General features: G+C 46.9%; 1 protein-coding gene across 7 annotated transcripts in view; it reads left to right on the forward strand.

Annotated features, from left to right (window-relative positions):
- The first annotated feature begins 17,762 nt into the window (after positions 1-17,762).
- LOC139281419 (voltage-gated potassium channel KCNC2-like) overlaps positions 17,763-19,185 on the forward strand; it is a 195,543-nt gene continuing 194,120 nt past the window's right edge. For all 7 annotated transcript variants that reach the window (XM_070901579.1, XM_070901582.1, XM_070901584.1 and 4 more), the window contains exon 1: positions 17,763-18,311. In XM_070901579.1, coding sequence (XP_070757680.1) covers positions 17,763-18,311 — 549 coding nt within the window. The remainder of the gene's footprint in view (positions 18,312-19,185) is intronic.

Below are 19,185 nucleotides of genomic sequence, written 5' to 3' on the forward strand. Positions count from 1 at the left end.
TAAATCATTAATGTACAGTGTAAACAGCTGGGGCCCCAGCACAGAACCTTGCGGTACCCCACTAGTCACTGCCTGCCATTCTACTGCCACTAGTAACTGCCTGCCTGCCAGCCACGTCACATTGCGAGCACCATTACACAATGCAAAGATATTCAGAAACCAAAAGGGTTGCCATTCCCTAAATGTCCAGCTGGTGTGTGACCACGTGCAGCACATCCTCACAGTGAATTCCCACTATCCAGGGAGCGCACGTGATGCTTTCATCTTGCGTGAGAGCAGTGTCTCATGAATGCTTCAGCGACAAAGGCAAGGGCAGGGCTGGCTGATCGGGGACAAAGGTTATGGCTTCGACACCTGGCTCGTGACCCCCCCCTCAGCAACCCCACCACAGAAGCCAAGCAGCGCTACAAGGGCAGCCATGCAACCACCTGCAACATCATTGAACAGGACAATTGGCTTGCTCAAGCAGTACTTTCAATGCCTGGACCGCTCTGGAGGCAGCCTTGAATACACCCCTCAACAGGTTCTGAATTCATTGTGGCATGTTGCATGCTGCACAACTTTGCCATCATGAAGGACCAGACATTGCCAGTGGGGACTGCAGGCCCACCTCAGGAGGAGGAGGACAACGAAGATGAGCCTGGCGTGGAAGCGATTGCAGAGCCACTGCATCCACGGGGAGGCAGCATAGACCTGCTGACGCAGCAAGAGCCACACATCGCCAACTCATAATTCACCGGTTTACTTGAATGGGGAATGTGGGGATGCAGCTAAGACTCGCGACTCTATGCCACCATAAAGGCTGATCTACACTGAATTCTGGAATGAGACACACGACATCAATGGCAAAGGCCAAAGACACATTTTTATAAAAATGAATAAAAAACAATGCCCCTGCCACCACCCCCCCCCCCCCAACAACCCCAAATGATACAATGATCAAACACATCCAAACTAAGCAATAAACAGCATTCTGCAGCAAGTCATTCCAAAAGAAGTAAATTGTTCAGAGACATTTACACATCTACTCATTGTACAGCTATGCATCAGCACAAGTTTGTGCCACCCCTTCATCATCATAGGCAGTCCCTCGAAATCGAGGAAGACTTGCTTCCACTCTAAAAGTGAGTTCTTAGGTTGACAGAACAGTCCAATACGAGGATTACAATCTCTGTCACAGGTGGGGCAGACAGTCATTGAAGGAAAGGGTGGGTGGGACAGGTTTGCCACATGCTCCTTCCGCTGCCTGCGCTTGTTTTCTGCATGCTCTCGGTGACGAGATTCGAGGTGCTCAACGCCCTCCCAGATGCTCTTCCTGTATGGCTCAGAGAAATGGATCATATACAGTAGTCACCTCAAATCGTTGGAGAAATGCCACCAACGATGTCGCCACAAGATCCTGCAAATCCCCTGGGAGGATAGACGCACCAATGTTAGCATGCTCCATCAAGCCAACATCCCCAGCATTGAAGCACTGACCACACTCGACCAGCTCCGTTGGGTGGGCCACATTGTTCACATGCCTGACACAAGACTCCCAAAGCAAGCGCTCTACTCGGAACTCCTACACGGCAAACGAGCCCCAGGTGGGTAGAGGAAATATACCAAGGACACCCTCAATGCCTCCTGCCACCTCTTAATGGTTCTTTGACAGACATTACCCCCCCTCCCTTCATTCCCCCTCCCACGCCTGTGCTCCACCTCAATGAGGCCTCAGTGCCAACAGCAAGGTTGCTGGAGGGCTGATGTGTTTGGTGGGGCAAGACAGTGAGGATGCTTATGAGGATGCCCTGGACCAGCTCTTGGCCTGGCAGGCCCGGCGGTGGACTGCTGCACCTCATCATCAGCAGAGCAGTCACTGGTGACTGGGCTGTCAACCGTGTATGGTGCATTGTTGGTGAGTCAGTGGTAAGATCTGGAATGCTATCATCCTGAGGAAGGACAGCACCTTCCACTTCCTGGGAGCCACTGACACTCCGAAGGGACTGGGCCTCAGCATCCAGAGCATGATGTGTCTCCACAACTTGCTGGCCTGTTTCGGCACTACCCCTTCCCCGTTGGACAGTGGGGAATGCAGAGAGGATGGCAGTAGTCATCGACTGCAGCACAACACCAAGCTGCAGCGTAGCTTGTGCCTGCGATGTGCTCGAGGCTGCGATGATAAAGGGCACACGCCACATGCTCTGGAATGCCACTGTCGCTGCTGGAGGCCACCTGTCTCTGTGTGTCTGGGCAATGATGGCCTCGCTAGAGTCTTGAGTTGTACCGACAATGCGTGCCTCCGCAACAGTCACAGAAAGTTTTTTGATGCTCTCTGGAATCCAACCCAATGCATCCATAAGCTCTCGGTGCATGCCTGTGTTGTCCCTGGACATTTGCACCAGGTCCAGTTTCAAGTGTGCCTGTGGTTGAGATGACCTACTTTGCCGACTCACCCTCCGAGAGCTGGCCTGCGAGACTCCCCTTTCGCACTGCGTTGCTGTACGTGACTGGGGCCAGCAGCATCCGATGACTCAAACCCCGGAAAATTGTCATCGTCCCCAGGTGTCGTGTCTTGAGTCGGGGCAACCGGTGGGCTCTGCGTCTCAGTCATCTGAGTTATCTCAGCAGCCTCATTATCACCATCATGGCCAGATGGCGATATGTCACGGGAAGGCTGGTGCGATTGTGGCTGTTCTTCTGCAAGCACAAAAAAACATACGAGTGGTTAGCAGCAAGGGAGGGGGCAGGGTGACAGAAGGAAGGTGGCATTGCACATGTTCATTTGCAAGCCGCCGCCACTTCATTATAGGTCTCAATTCAGTCTCTTCAGTCGCGCAATTCATTTACATACCCTCACTATGCGAAGGGGGCTCAACATCGCCCCCGGCAACTGTCCGAGCTGGTGCTCCTATAAGAGGAGCCAGCACCCATTCCTCAACATCAGTGAGTGGTGGAATTTGAGGTGGACCCCCGCCTGTATGCAGCTCCTCCCTCCTGTTGTGAGAGTGCTTCGATTCCAAAGAGAAAAATAGTAGTGGTTCAGAAAGGGTTCCTCTCCTGTTGTGCCACATATGCCTAACATACTTCATTGTGTGGATCTTGTAATGACTTCACTTCAACCTGTGTGATAATGTTGCATGAGCTTTGTGAGTGATTGTTAGATGAGGGGGGCTCCAGGTGATCTTTATGAAACCCATAGCAGCAGTGGAAGTGTATTGCGAGGTAGGTTCCCAATGATTAAGGACCAAGTGGGAGGCAATGGGTAGAGACGTCATCCTTCATCTTCCTTATGCATTGTGAAACCCTCCCTACAGACTGCAAGAACTTTGAGAGGGATCATATGCATGGAAGACTTCACAAAGTGTCTGAGATTCATGATGGAAAGATAGGAGGCATGCATAAATGTGAATAGTAGTCACCCTGATGAATCTGGTAAGGTCGTTGAACTTTTTCCGACATTGTGTCCCAGTTCTGGGCACAGTGTCTGCTGCTGAGACCTCCTGAGCAATCTCCTTCCAGAGCCTTTTAAAGATTGGTGGCAGCGGTCTGGCTCCCCCAGCAAGATGGAGCGAGGACCACCTCCTCTTGACAGAGTGCCCTACTGCCTCAGTGGCCTCATTTGAGAAGCGCCTGGCATGTTGCCTTCCCTCCTGCTCCTCCATCTCTGCAGAAATGGGGCAGTTCATATGCGCATGCGCGCAGGAAGGTGGTCCTCACTCCATCTTGCTGGGTGTTTGCACCCGGGAAAAAACGGCGCATGCACAAAATGGCCGCCTACTTTATGTGAGTTTCGGCTTGGGCGCACAATTCTGTCTGCCTGAGTTAACGCCAACGCTTCTCCATCTTAAATTTTTGGCGAATCTTGCAGTTGAGGGCGCAAACTATTTTCAGGCAGTATCTTTAACTCCCCGCTGTGATTAACTCCAGAAAATCGCAAAAGCCCAAAATCCAGCCCTGAAAGTTAATGTGCAGGTACAGCATATAAATAAGAAAGCAAAATGGTATGTTGGCCTTTATTACAAGAGGATTTGGGTATAAGAGTAAAGATGTCTTACTGCAATTATATAGGTCCCTGGTGAGAGCACACCTGGGCCCCAAACTTGGTGGACTTACCACCCGCTGCCACCGAGTTTTCTGGGCGGTCTCCCTTCTGAGCGAGTTTGGTGGAGGCCTACCACCGGCGGGGAAGGAAGACTGCTGGGAACCGCCCACTGAAGTCCGCTGGCGCGCAACGCGCATAAGTGTCCTCCCGCACGCCGAGCTGCCAGTTTGGTCTGGGCGGAGTCGACGACAGTAGGGGGAAGGACTGCCACATGGAGGCAGTTCTAACCTCAATGGTGAGAAGACCTGCAAAAAAAGGTTAGTGAACTTATTTTCTTTATTTTTTTCCAGCGATTCAGGTGGATGGGGTCCCCTGAAGGTTTTCCAGTGGATTTTTTTTTCGTTTTTGAAAACTGTTATTTTTATGTTCCCCTCTCCCTGGGCCTGACTCAATCCTCAGCGGTACTTTGCCAAGGATTGCATTTGCCGCCGAAATTGGGAGCTCCCGCCCGTTGCCGTAAGTCACTTTTTTGCCGCTAGGCAGTCTTTTCAGGACTTTTCGACGAAACTCCCGCCTAAAGTACTGTTAGGTATCTCAACTGTCCTTTGGGTGGCACTTGGGTGGAATTTAGCTTCCAACAAGTTCGGGGCCCTGGAGTATTGTGTACAGTTTTGGTCTCCTTGCGAAGGTTCACCAGACTGATTCCTGGATGGGGGGATTGTCCTATGAGGAGAGATTGAGTAGACTAGGTCTATATTCTCTAGAGTTTAGAAGAATGAGAGGTGATCTCTTTGAAACATTCAAAATTCTTACAGGGCTTTACAGGGAAGATGCAAGAAGGGTGTTTCCCCTAGCTGTGGAGACTAGAACCAAGGGTCACAGTCTCAGAGTAAGGGGTTGGACATTTAGGGCTGAGATGAGGAGAAATTTCTTCATTCAGAGGGTGTCGAATCTTTGGAATTCTCTACTCCAGAGGGCTGTGGAGGTTCAGTCTTTGAGTATATTCAATATAGGAGCGATAGATTTTTTGATATTGAAGAAATCAAGGGATATGGGGATAGTGCAGGAAAATGTTGAGGTAGAAGATCGGCCATGATCTTATTGAATGGCGAAGCAGGCTCGAGGGGCCGAATGGCCTACTCCTGCTTCTAATTCTTTTATTCTTATCTGATTGAATATATCAGCACCAAATGATTGCCCTCTTTACCTGTTTGACTCTAACGTCCATGAATAGCAAATGAGTACACAAGTGCATGTTCTATTTTACTATAACAAAGTCCAAAGTGAACACTAGCCAACCTACTGTTTATTAACACCATGCTTTCCCTGGTGTCTAAATGTGCCTTTCTTTAACTTACGCCAGTGCATCTATTTAGGTGCAACCGGAGGGCTAGTAGAACAAGAGGTGATTGACTGCTCATGGTCCATAAAAGGGTTATTAGACTGAGGTGTCCCTCCTCTCTTGCCAACTCACTTGCGGCTGCATCTCTGGACCTTTAAAGGGGCAGTCTGATGTTGACCCCTATGTTCCACTGAAGTAGTGGTCTGAGGAGGAAGGCCAGAGGCTTGGCATATGCTGCTATCCTGAGAGATGCCGGTATCAGGCAGCTTGTTTCCAGCCATCACCTTTCCATTAGCCCATAAATCCATGTCCCTACTGATGATTGCGGTGGCTGTTCAAGTGGCAGCTATCCGATTCTGAAATGTCCTTGTATCATGTCTTCATTGGCTTGTATCTGTAACAAAGTGTAATATCTGAATTGTGATGGATGCATGCTAAATACAACTTTTATTCATACATATATCTTCTGTGGCATTTATTGTTGCAAGTGGGGATGCTGATTGTTCAAGTGGTGGAGGAGGTACATGTTGTGTAAAAGAATTTGTAAAGACGTTATAAGATTCTAAAATTCTCATCCTTATTTTCAAATCCCTCCATGGCCTCACCTCTCCCTATCTCTGTAACCTCCTCCAGCCCTACAACCCTCCGAGTTCTCTGTGCTCCTCCAATTCTGGCCCCTTGCGCATCCTGGATTTTATTCGCACCACCAGTTGCAACCATGCCTTCAGCTGCCTAGGCCCTAAGCTCAGGAATTCCCTTCCTAAACCTCTCCACCTCTGTAGCTGTCTCTCCATCTTTAAGATGCTACTTAAAACCCACCCCTTTGAGCAAGCATTTGCTCATCTGCCCTAATTTCTCATGTCGCTCGGTGTCATATTTTGTTTGGTAATGCTCCCGTGAAGCAGCTTGGGCCATTTTACTATGTTAACAAAAACAGCAACATCTTGTATTTCTATAGCGCCTTTAACGTAGATCTGGTGATGAGTGGCTAAACCAGTTGTCCACCATAAATGCAGGGGTGATGGCCATACTAAGGGGATTGACCAGGGTGAGAGTAATGGTTTTAATAGGAAAAAGTGCATCAGATGTGGAGGTGAGGATGTGATTGAGCAGATCGGTAGCTACAGAAATATTGTAGCAAATGGCGAGCCAAAGGTTAGGCAGTTGACAATATGAAAGTGCAGTTGTAAGTGACTTGTGGGAGAGTTTTTTCTAGGGGCGGACACAGAAGGAAATGGGTTGCGAGGGGGAATGGAGATGTGGGTCGAGGAGGAAACAAGGAAGTGATCAGAGATGACCTTATCTGTGTTTAACACGCTGTGAGTAGAGAGTGAGATATCAATGTCAAGGAGGTTGGCCATGAATGTTAAATGGAGGGAGAGATTTAGGGAGAATAGGAGGGTAGTGAACTCTGAGGAGAGAGAGCATGATGAGTTGAGATGGCAGTGGACATCACCAAGGATGAGAAGTCATTCGGTGCAGAGGCTGAGGGAGGAAAGCAGTGAAGATATCTCAGTGAGAAACTTGGAATGGTACTTGGGTGGGTGGTAGAGAACAAGAATTTTAAATAAGAGGCAAGAGGGGTGGAACAAGTTGAGATGCTCAATGGAGGAGAAAGTGCCAGAGGAGTAGCAGGACAAACCAGCATGCGATTTGCTGATAAGAGCCACACCACCACCATGGAGGTTTGGTCAGGGCAAGTGATGTTGGGCCCGAGTTTGGTGAAACCTAAGTTCCGCCCAATTAACATCCAAAGGACCGCTAAGATCCTGACGGTACTTTGGACGAATGTTTTGTGAAAAAATGTGGGGAAAACCACCCGGTGGTAAAAATGGGCCTTGCATGCCAATTCTGGGTGGCAGCGGGCAGTAGGTCCCATTCTGGGCGACAAATGCGATCCCCGGCAAAGTACCACCGAGGATAGAGTCGGGCCCAGGGAGGGGAGAACGGCGAAATTAAAAAACTTTCAAAACAATTAAAATAAAATACTAGTAATCCATCGACCTAAATATCTGCAAAAGAAATAAAGAAAAGTGCACAAACCTTTTTTTTGCAGGTCTTCATACTTACCGTTCAGGTAAGATCTGCCTCCACGCAGTGGTCTCTTCTGCTGCTGGAGCGGAGGACCACCCGTACCAAACTGGGGACTCAGCGGGCAAGATGACTCTTGTGGGCGTTGCACACCGGCGCAAGCCAGCGGACGCTCCCCAGTGCTCTTCTCTCCCCGCTGGCATGATGACCTGACCAAACTCATTCGGAGGGGAGAGCGTCCAGAAAACATCGAGAGTGCCGAGAAAACTCAACGGCAGCCGGCGGTAAGTCGGCCAAACTCGGGCCCCTTAATATAGCCAGGAGGGATGGCTTCATTAAGGAGGAAGGTGTATTCACTCATAAGCCATGCTTCCTTCAAGTCGATGAAGTCAATGAAATCATCCACACTAAGTTCATGGATAGCAAGAGCCTTGGTCACAAGTCAACGGACATTCTGGAGGGAGATGCAGAAATGGGCGATGATAGCTGACCTACAGGCGGAGTCTACAAGGTCAGCATTGGGAGGGGTGAGTGGTACAGGAAAGTGGTTGGAAAGATCAGCCTGTAGTGGGCATGCTGGGTAAAATGGTCAGCAAGAAAGTAGGATGGGGGTTATGGTTGTGCTCATAAGGACATAGCGATAACTGCCTTGATCGGCCCTTCGGAGGATTCCAGAAGAGGCACAGAGGGAAGCTGTAGGCTTATCTAAGAGGGAGTCAAGCCCGGGACGGTGGCAGAAGAGTAGGAAGGTCAAGGAGTGCGGATTTGGGATGGCAGAGTACTCGAGAGGGGAGAAATGAAAGGATGTATGACGACAAGAGAGGGGGGCCTAGGAAGGGTAAACACTAAAGAAGTAAAAAAGGGAAAATAGAAGTGGTGGGCTCGGTTCCAGAGCAGCAGCCAAAATGAATACAGGGAAACTCAAGTTTTACATAGGCCGGTTTGCATAACAAGATTAGGATAGCTCCGACCTGGTAATAAACAGGGAATAGAGAGAAGATAATAGGAGGGAGCCCAGAGTTATAGCCAGAGGTCCTGTGGTGGGATTACATTGACGTAGGTAGGGTGGAGTAAGCTATATCAATGCAAATTGTTGTTGTTATAAGAGATCTCTCTAGGTCTACTGAAATAAGTACTTGTGATTGGTTCTAGCAAATAAATAGTGGTATTCTTACCCATTGCAAGTAGATAAATAAACGCCACAGTTACTTAAATTAACAATCTATATGTAATATGGGGAATAACTTTTACTGTCTATCTGTTTACATTGTGGCTTTTTATAGCATTTCAATCTTATTTGATTCTTTCCTGTTTCATCAAACATCTCTGCAATAATACTTTGTTGTATGGACTTTCCATTCTGGTTTATGCTAGATCTCCATACACATTGCGTGCATTTCCATGGGGTGAAAAAAACATGCAGGCAAAGCACCCTCTTAAAACAGGTGGTGGCTTCAGGTAAAATATAATTTAAGGGCAGAGTCATCCTAGCTCCATTTCCCAGTACACAGCAAATCCATTCATATCTGTGCTTGTATGAACTGATCACCCTGGGTTACTAGGCATGTAATATGGGCAATAACTTTTACTGTCTTTTTATAGCATTTCAATCTTATTTGTAAGTTTGCAGAGGTTTATTTAAAGGACACAGTAATGAGAAAGCAAGTATTTTGCAGCCATTTCTTCACCATGTGTTTGTTTTATTGTGCTGGCCCTTAGGTTCTCAAGAGCATTTGTGGCAGGCAGTGACAAGTGGGGTGCCGCAGGGCTCAATGATGGGACCCCAGCTCTTTACAATATACATTAACGATTTTAGATCTTAGATCTGGTCCTGTGTAATGAGACAGGAATAATAAACAATCTCCTCGTAAAAGATCCTCTCAGAATGAGTGGTCACAGTATTGGTTGAATTTGTAATACAGATTGAGGGTGAGGAAGTGTGTCAGAAACAAGCGTACTATGCTTAAACAAAGGGGACGACAGTGGGATGAGGGCAGAGTTAGCTAAAGTAGACTGGAAACACAGACTAAATGGTGGCACAATTGAGGAACAGTGGAGGACTTTTAAGGAGCTCTTTCATAGTGCGCAACAAAAATATATTCCAGTGAAAAAGAAGGGCGGTAAGAAAAGGGATAACCAGCCGGAGATAACCAAGGAAATAAAGGAGAGTATCAAATTAAAGACCAATGCGTATAAGGTGGCCAAGGTTAGTGGGAAACTAGAAGATTGGGAAAATTGTAAACAACAGCAAAGAATGACTAAAAAAGCAATAAAGAAAGGAAAGATAGATTACAAAGGTAAACTTGCGCAAAACATGAAAACAGACAGTAAAAGCTTTTACAGATATATAAAATGGCAAAGAGTGACTAAAGTAAATGTTGGTCCCTTAGAAGATGAGAAGGGGGATTTAATAATGGGAAATGTGGAAATGGCTGAGACCTTAAACAATTATTTTGCTTCGGTCTTCACAGTGGAAGACACAAAAACCATGCCAAAAATTGCTGGTCACAGGAATGTGGGAAGGGAGGACCTTGAGACAATCACTATCACTAGGGGGGTAGTGCTGGACAGGCTAATGGGACTCAAGGTAGACAAGTCCCCTGGTCCTGATGAAATGCATCCCAGGGTATTAAAAGAGATGGCAGAAGTTATAGCAGATGCATTTGTTATAATCTACCAAAATTCTCTGGACTCTGGGGAGGTACCAGCGGATTGGAAAGCAGCTAATGTAACGCCTCTGTTTTAAAAAGGGGGCAGACAAAAGGCAGGTAACTATAGGCCAGTTAGTTTAACATCTGTAGTGGGGAAAAATGCTTAAAACTATCATTAAGGAAGAAATAGCGGGACATCTAGATAGGAATAGTGCAATCAAGCAGACGCAACATGGATTCATGTTTAACTAATTTACTGGAATTCTTTGAGGATATAACGAGCATGGTGGATAGAGGTGTACCGATGGATGTCGTGTATTTAGATTTCCAAAAAGCATTCGATAAGGCGCCACACAAAAGGTTACTGCAGAAGATAGAGGTACGCGGAGTCAGAGGAAATGTATTAGCATGGATCAAGAATTGGCTGGCGAACAGAAAGCAGAGAGTCGGGATAAATGGGTCCTTTTTGGGTTGGAAATTGGTGGTTACTGGTGTGCCACAGGGATCGGTGCTGGGACCACAACTGTTTACAATATACATAAATGACCTGGAAGAGGGGACAGGGTGTAGTGTAACAAAATTTGCAGATGACACAAAGATTAGTGGGAAAGCAGGCTGTGTAGAGGACACAGAGAGGCTGCAAAGAGATTTGGATAGGTTAAGCGAATGGGCTAAGATTTGGCAGATGGAATACAATGTCGGAAAGTGTGAGGTCATCCACCTTGGGGAAAAAAACAGTAAAAGGGAATATTATTTGAATGGGGAGAAATTACAACATGCTGCGGTACAGAGGGACCTGGGGGTCCTTGTGCATCAATCCCAAAAAGTTAGTTTGCAGGTGCAGCAGGTAATCAGGAAGGCGAATGGAATGTTGGCCTTCATTGTGAGAGGGAAGGAGTACAAAAGCAGGGAGGTCCTGCTGCAACTGTATAGGGTATTGGTGAGGCCGCACCTGGAGTACTGCGTGCAGTTTTGGTCACCTTACTTAAGGAAGGATATACTGGCTTTGGAGGGGGTACAGAGACGATTCACTAGGCTGATTCCGGAGATGAGGGGGTTACCTTATGATGATAGATTGAGTAGACTGTGTCTTTACTCGTTGGAGTTCAGAAGGATGAGGGTTAATCTTATAGAAACATTTAAAATAATGAAAGGGATAGACAAGATAGAGGCAGAGAGGTTGTTTCCACTGGTCGGGGAGACTAGAACTAGGGGCACAGCCTCAAAAAACGGGGGAGCCAATTTAAAACCGAGTTGAGAAGGAACTTCTTGTCCCAGAGGGTTGTGAATCTGTGGAATTCTCTGCCCAAGGAAGCAGTTGAGGCTAGCTCATTGAATGTATTCACGTCACAGATAGATAGATTTTTAACCAATAAGGGAATTATGGGTTACGGGGAGTGGGCGGGTAAGGATCTGAGTCCACGGCCAGATCAGCCATGATCTTGTTGAATGGCGGAACAGGTTCGAGGGGCTAGATGGCCTACTCCTGTTCCTAATTCTTATGATTTAGATGAAGGAATTGAGTGTAATATCTCCAAGTTTGCAGATGACACTAAACTGTGTGGCGGTGTGAGCTGTGAGGAGGACGCTAAGAGGCTGCAGGATGACTTGGGCAGGTTAGGTAAGTGGGCAAATGCATGGCAGATAAATGTGGATAAATGTGAGGTTATCCATTTTGGGGGCAAAAACACGATGGCAAAATATTATCTGAATGGTGGCATATTAGGAAAAGGGGAGGTGCAATGAGACCTGGGTGTCATGGTTCATCAGTCATTGAAAGTTGGCATTCAGGTACAGCAGGCGGTGAAGAAGGCAAATGGTATGTTGGCCTTCATAGCTAGGGGATTTGAATACAGGAGCAGGGAGGTCCTACTGCAGTTGTACAGGGCCTTGGTGAGGCCTCACCTGGAATATTGTGTTGAGTTTTGGTCTCCCAATCTAAGGAAGGACGTTCTTGCTATTGAGGGAGTGCAGCGTAGGTTCAACAAACTGATTCCAGGGATGGCTGAACTGACATATGAGGAGAGCCTGGATCACCTGGGCCTTTATTCACTGGAGTTTAGAAGGATGAGAGGGGATCTCATAGAAACATGTAAGATTCTGACGGAACTGGACAGGTTCGATGCGGGAAGAATGTTCCCGATGTTGGGGAAGTTCAGAACCAGGGGACATAGTCTTAGGATAAGGGGTAGGCCATTTAGGACTGAGATGAGGAGAAACTTTTTCACTCAGAGAATTGTTAACATGTGGAATTCCCTGCCACAGAAAGTTGTTGATGCCAGTTCATTGGATATATTCAAGAGGGAGTTAAATATGGCTCTAATAGCTAAGGGGATCAAGGGGTATGGAGTGAAAGCAGGAAAGGGGTACTGAGGGAATGATCAGCCATGATCTTATTGAATGGCGGTGCAGGCTCGAATGGCTTACTCCTGCACCTATTTTCTATATTTCTATGTTAATACTTTAAAAAAAAATTAGATTGCCCTCAGCATCATTACTGCCATCGTAGTTTGCTCAAAGGACCCACCCCAAACAAAGATATTTGGAAGAGGAAGAGAATGAATGGAGAAATGCTAAACAGCTCAGATTGCACAACCAATGGGCTGTGTCCACATACAGACAGTTCCCACATACCTGCATCTGGCAGTTGATTAGTACATGAGTCGGCTAATATTCCCAAAAGAAACTGGGACAGCAGACCCGATGATACCATGATAAGTAAATGGCTGCCTAATCATAACAACCACAATAACTTGCATTTATATAGCACCTTTAATATAGAAAAAACATCGCAAGTCGCTTCATGGGGGCATAATGGAAAAATGGACACTGAGCCAAAGATGGAGATACTAGGAAGGTGACCGAAATCTTTGTCAGAGGTGGGTTTTAAAGAGGATCTTAAAGGAAGAGAAGGAGCAGGTTTGTCAGAGGGCTTTAGAGAAGGAATTCCAGAGTATGTGGCAAAAGTGGCTGAAGGGACTGGAGAATTCTGGAGTAGGGTGGAGGTGTGGCGCTGGAGGTGATGACTGAAAATAAGGAGGGGCAATTCCATGGAGGGATTTCAAATTGAAGGTGTAATTTTTTAACTTGTGTCTTTGGGGGACCTCAAGCCAATGTAGTTCAGCAAAGACAGGGATGATGGTTGAGTGAGATTTGCTGCAAGATAGGGTACAGACAGCAAATTTATGGATTAACTGAAGTTTAAGGAGGATGGGGGATGAGAGGCCAGCCAGGAGAGTGCTTAAATAATTGAATCTGGAGATAACAATGGCATGGATGAGGTTTTTTTTGGTATATTGGTCTGAGGTGGGCAATGCTAGTGGGCAATGCTACAGAGGTGGGAGTAGGTGGTCATTGTGATGGCGAGGATATGGGATCAAAAGCTCTGCTTGAGGTTAAATAGGATGCCGAGGTGCCAAACAGATCAGATCAGCCTGAAACTGTGGCAGGATGGAGTTTCTAGCAAGTATACAAAGTTTGTGGAGGCATTCAATATGATGGCATCGATCTTCCGAATGTTCAGCTGGAGGAAATTGTGCCTCAACAGAGACTGATAACAAAGAGTGGTTGAGAGAGATGGTGCAAAGATAGATGTCATTTCTATAGATGATGTTGCCAAGGGGCAGCATGTAGATGAGGAAGAGGGGGAGGAGGGGGGTGACATAGGATGGAACCTTGGGGGATTTCCAAAATGAAGATGCAGGGATGGGAGGAGATGGCATTGGTAGAGATGCTCTGGCTATAATTGGATTGATAAGCGTGGAACCAGCAAGGTCAAACCCACAACAGGAGCTGGACAACATAGATGTGTTAGAGGAGGATAGTATGCTCAACAGTTTTGAAGGCTGCGGAGTGGTTGAAGAGGATGAGGATGGATAATGCATCATGATCACTGTCGAAGAGAATGTCGATTGTGACTTTGGTAATGCATCCTTTCAGTGGCATGAGAATGAAGCAAACCTGATGGATGTATTTGATCAGGGATTTCAGAGAGATGGGCATAGATGTGGGAGGTAACATGTTCAAGAACCTTGGAGAGAAAAGAAAGGTTTCAGACGAAGGTTGCAAGGAAAAAGGGGTTAAAGGTGGGGATTAGGGGAGGGTGTGATGACCATGATTTTGAATACAGGAGGGGCAATGCTTGATAAAAAGGAACTATTTACAATGTCAGTTATCAAGGGAGCCAAAAAAAAAGCTGGGCAGTCAATAGTTTAATGGAAATAGGGTTGAAGGAGCAGGAGGTGTGCCCCATGCATGAAATAAGTTCTGAGAGGGCATGGGGAATGGTGGGAAGGAAACTAGAGACAACTGATGGTTCAGGGCTAGTGTAGGGGAGTCCTGGAGGGAAGCTTGGTTTGATGGGCAAAGGGAAAAGAGAAGCAGCAAAATCAGCTGAACAAATGGATAATATATTGAGGACAAAAGCATCTATGAGCTCGTCGCTCTTGCTGTTAGAAATAAGGGCAGAGAGGTGGGGAGAGGGGTTTGAGGAGATAGTTGGTATTGTAGAAAAGAAGCTTGAGGTTATCCTTTTTCTCCAGTATATTCCTGGAATAGTGAACAGTTTTAGTAAGCAGTGAGGCCTGGCAGAGCTGGATGTGCTCCAGCCAGATCTGGCGATGCATAGTTAAACCAACTGATTGCCAGATATGCTCAAGTTTGTGCCCCTTAGGCTTGAAAGAGCAAAGCTGCCGGCTGTACCAGGGGGAATGACTGTGATGGGAGACAATGAAGGTTTTACTGATGGCAATCATATGTAACATTTAGGGAGTGAATGAGAAAATCAACAGCTACATGGTGGTGAATGGATGGGCAAATGCCAGGCAATGAAGTTGAAAGAGTAGTTGTAAGTAACTTGGGGGAATTTTATCTAATGTCCTATGATTCATTGAAAGCACTCCAATCACAATATGCCATGCTTTCGATGACATTGCATGAATAAAGGCGTGCTATGGTTATCAGAACCAGGAGAGTCAAAGAGGGCATGGAGAAATAATGCACCAGGGCTGCAGTTGCAGAAGGGTATCATTTCTGGTTTTGACCAGGTTGGTTTAGGAGCTCCAAACAAGGTGAATGCTGGACTAAAGGAACTTAAGTGGGGAGGTTTGAAAGATACGGGTGTAGTTCTGGGAGGCAAAAGCGCATTCAAAGACCTTGAAGAGAAATGGGCGGTTAGAGAATGGGCAATAATTGGGGAGGATGGGTGGATCAAGGATGTTTTTTTTTTGAGGATGGAGGCAACTGTAGTAGTTTTGAAAAGGAGGGGCAGTGCCTCCGCAAAGGAAGTTATTAATAGTGCCAATAAGCATGGGGGCAGGAACAGTACTTGAGTGTCCCATCTAGAAAAGTGTCATATTGTCAAGTTGTTACCCATGTTTCATGAATTGGGTTTAAGTGAAGTTAATATGCATTCCTCATCTGTCGCACGTCTCCGTCACGCTTTGAGTGTCACACTCAGATTTCTGTGTTACACTTAAAATTATAAACGAACAAAGGCAGTCATCCGACTCAGGGACACGTTCACCAACTACACTTAAAAAAAAGAGAAAGCAATCCAGGGTTGTTCTCGGACTTCATTCAATGTTTACTTAACATCAACTGGACTTTGTGGCCTCAAAGTGACACAGCTACGCCTTAGCAACCGAATAATAATGGTTCTGTATTACATAATATAATATGGTCCCCGTACAACAGGAAGGCGGTATATATAAAGAACCCTCTTGTCTTTTGCTAGTAAACGGTGATGGTGCTTCAGATGACATAGCTGAGAATCGTGTAATGAAAAGGCCTGTGATAATGCAGAAAAGGCGGGTCCTGTTGTTGTGCATGTATAACATGAGTAGATACCCTGTACACTCAATGTACAGTTACATAAGATCACTGGATGTATCGTCACACTGTATACATTGTGCCTGTACCACCAGGTAACCAGGTATAAAAGGGAGCTCTCACCTTACTGTACCCTCACTCAGGAGCTGCAATAAATGGACTAAGGTCACCATAGTTCAAGTACAATATCTTACTTCGTGGAGTCATTACTAGAATCCCTTACACACACAATACGCATTACCATGAGTGGAAAGAAACTGCTGAAAAATAACTGCAAAAGTACAAAAGTGATTGACCTAGATCCAAGTCCTCCAATACTTGTGTTTATGAACTAAACAACAACTTGTTGGCTTCACTTCACACTACCCACTTGCTTGCACATTCGGTTTTTCATATTTAGAAACAATTTATGAGGGTTCCTTTCTCCGTTCTTCATGTATTGGCAAAACCGAACGATCGTTCGTAAACTGTATGTTGGGTCTTCAACAGAGCCATGAAAGGTGTTGCTTGAAGTTATTAATAAATGCTGACGGCACGTAGTGATGAAGATTTGTGAATTTCAACCCAATTCTTTAATTGAGACCACGTTAACCGAGTGTGCCCGAGTGAAATGCATCTTCTGTTAAATGCATTCAGAAAATGTAGGGTGATAAAATGCCTTGTGCAGAGCAGCTATTGCAATGCTGCTGTCGGCAGCTGCGAGTTGGCAAGATACGCACCTGTAGCTAGAGGCCGCTTTATCACCATCTGTTGAAACAGGCAACTTAACCTTGGGGACTGTCGCTGGTTGAGCAAACGCAAAGTTTAACACTAATAGTGGCGATGGTACTTGAAAATGTTACAGGGTTAACTGCCAATATTTTTTTTAATGCTGATCCGCTAATATGCGCTATCTCCAAAAACAAGATGCATAGTTCGTTCAACAAATGTCTCAGGAGATTCCTCCACCGAATCGCCGCCGGTTTATTTCTGTATGAATCGGGAGGTTTATTTTATGGTTTACGTCGATCGGTGTTTAAAGGGGAGATGTTTATAGGGTAGATCATCATCATAGTAGTGAAACACCGTCACCTTAAAAACAAATGCTTGCGCCTCGACAGATAGTGCCAGTCAATCATTGAGCTTTTCGGAAAGCCTGTGAAATCTCTTGCTCAATGCACAGAGCGCAGTCTGAGAGGTATCAACATCTCGGTGCCTGAAACAGCGGAAAATGCCGCTGCAAACGTGCGTAACGGGGCACAGTGCAACTTGTTGTCGGGGTGTGAGTTCCGCTTCGGGCAGCGGCGCGGGTTACCAGTAGGGCTGGAACGTCTTTGCGCAGTCAAGACGAAACGAACATTTTCAAAAACAAACATAATAAAAAATATGCCTGGTCTTCTATCTCCAGCCGTGTTGTCATCCCCAGCGACCTTCAAAGGCAGTTTGTAAATAATAAGACTGGGAAGAGATGTTACCAACACACACAGACACACAAGCATTAGGTGGTGGCAGGGAGCAGGGTGTTGCCTGATGCCTTTTCGTGGACAGAAGACACGGTCACGTACTTTGTGGAGATAGGACCATCACTTCCACCCCCCCCCCCCCCCCCTCCCCTCTGTCTGCCTGGCTGGCTGTCTCTCAGAGGTCGCCGGCGCCCCGAGGAGGGGAGAAAAGGTGAACTGGCTGATCAATGTTAAAAAAGCAAAAAGCACTTGTCATTCCGGCTGACTTCACCTGGGGATGCGGCGAATGGGAACGGCGCGCAAGGGGAGGGGGGTGGCGAAACTGCGAGCTTGGCGCTGAGGATGTGGCGATGAAGGAACATTAAAAGAAAGAACAGGAAAAGGAAAAAAAAACATTTTGCAGCTTCGGGTCTCCCTTTCCGAGTCATGTCTGAGCCGGAGAGATGGGCAAGCTCGAGGACAACGAGAGGATAGTGCTGAACGTGGGGGGAACTCGCCATGAAACTTACCGGAGCACTCTGAGGACCCTGCCCGGAACGCGGCTAGCTCTGCTCGCCGACCCCGAGGGGCCCAGCCTCCCCGACTATGACCCCCGAGTCAAGCAGTACTTCTTCGACCGCCACCCGGGGGTCTTCGCCTATGTGCTCAACTACTACCGCACCGGCAAGCTGCACTGCCCGTCGGACGTGTGCGGGCCACTCTTCGAAGAGGAGCTGGCCTTCTGGGGCATCGACGAGACCGACGTGGAGCCCTGCTGCTGGATGACCTACCGGCAGCACCGCGACGCCGAGGAAGCGCTCGACATCTTCGAGACGCCCGACCTGCTGAGCGGCGAGCTGCAGGACGCGGAGGACGAGGCGGAGCTGGGCATGGGACTGGCCGTCGGGCAGTGCAGCCCCGGCGGCGCCGCCGCTAAAGCCAGTCGCTGGAAGAGGTGGCAACCCAGGATGTGGGCACTCTTCGAAGACCCATACTCTTCCAGAGCCGCTCGGGTAAGAAGCCAAGCAGGCACATGGGTGGGTGGGGGGGTTTACAATCAAGGAGCACCCCCCCCCCCCCAAACCCTATGCTTAACCTGCCACTCTTACTAATTCCCCTTCATTTGTTTTTTTTTTGCCTTTTAACAGATTTGTTTTTGCTGTCGGTGTGTTTTTTGCAGAAGAGATTAACAGCCCCGAGGTCTAACTTCACAAGGGGATTTGCTCCGCGTTATCTTTTCTTGAATGGAGAGTGTTACAGGTTGCGCGGCTATGCATGTGTTGGGTAAATACACGCACAGCATAACACCAGCTTTTGAGACTTTACACCTGCTCACGTTATCCCCCGCCACAGCCGCCGATCGAGCAATTGTCGGCTACAGTTTGATGGCATTCTGAATTTGCCTCCTGATGTAGATAATCTGAACCAGTTGTATTTGGAGAACTTTACCATATACAATTGTGTTTGACTCTTCTAACCAGCATCTACTGATTTAACGCGCCACATAATACGCACAGTGTTATAGTGATCACAACTATATTAGAAGCTTCTTTGAATTGACTTCTGCAAATAGGTGGCAAGGAACCAAGAAATTGCAGACGCTCAGTTTAATTCACTCCCTTGTATTGCACAAGTTTTAACCGAACACAAATCAATCGATAGAATGCTCCCTGAATTACATTCCTTGACTTCTCTGACGTGCAACAAGCGTGCATAGTATTCAGACTAAACTTCTCGCATTGCTTTTAGCGACCGATCACAGTATCCGTATGAGATTCGATAGAAGGCAAGTGACAATTACAGAGAAACCCGCTCAGCGAACATGCAGCAGCTCCTCCTATAAATGCCAATTAACTCCGGTAATATATTACTACCACCAAAAAGACG

This window comes from Pristiophorus japonicus, chromosome 15, assembly GCF_044704955.1.
Source record: "Pristiophorus japonicus isolate sPriJap1 chromosome 15, sPriJap1.hap1, whole genome shotgun sequence".
Taxonomy (NCBI): domain Eukaryota; kingdom Metazoa; phylum Chordata; class Chondrichthyes; family Pristiophoridae; genus Pristiophorus; species Pristiophorus japonicus.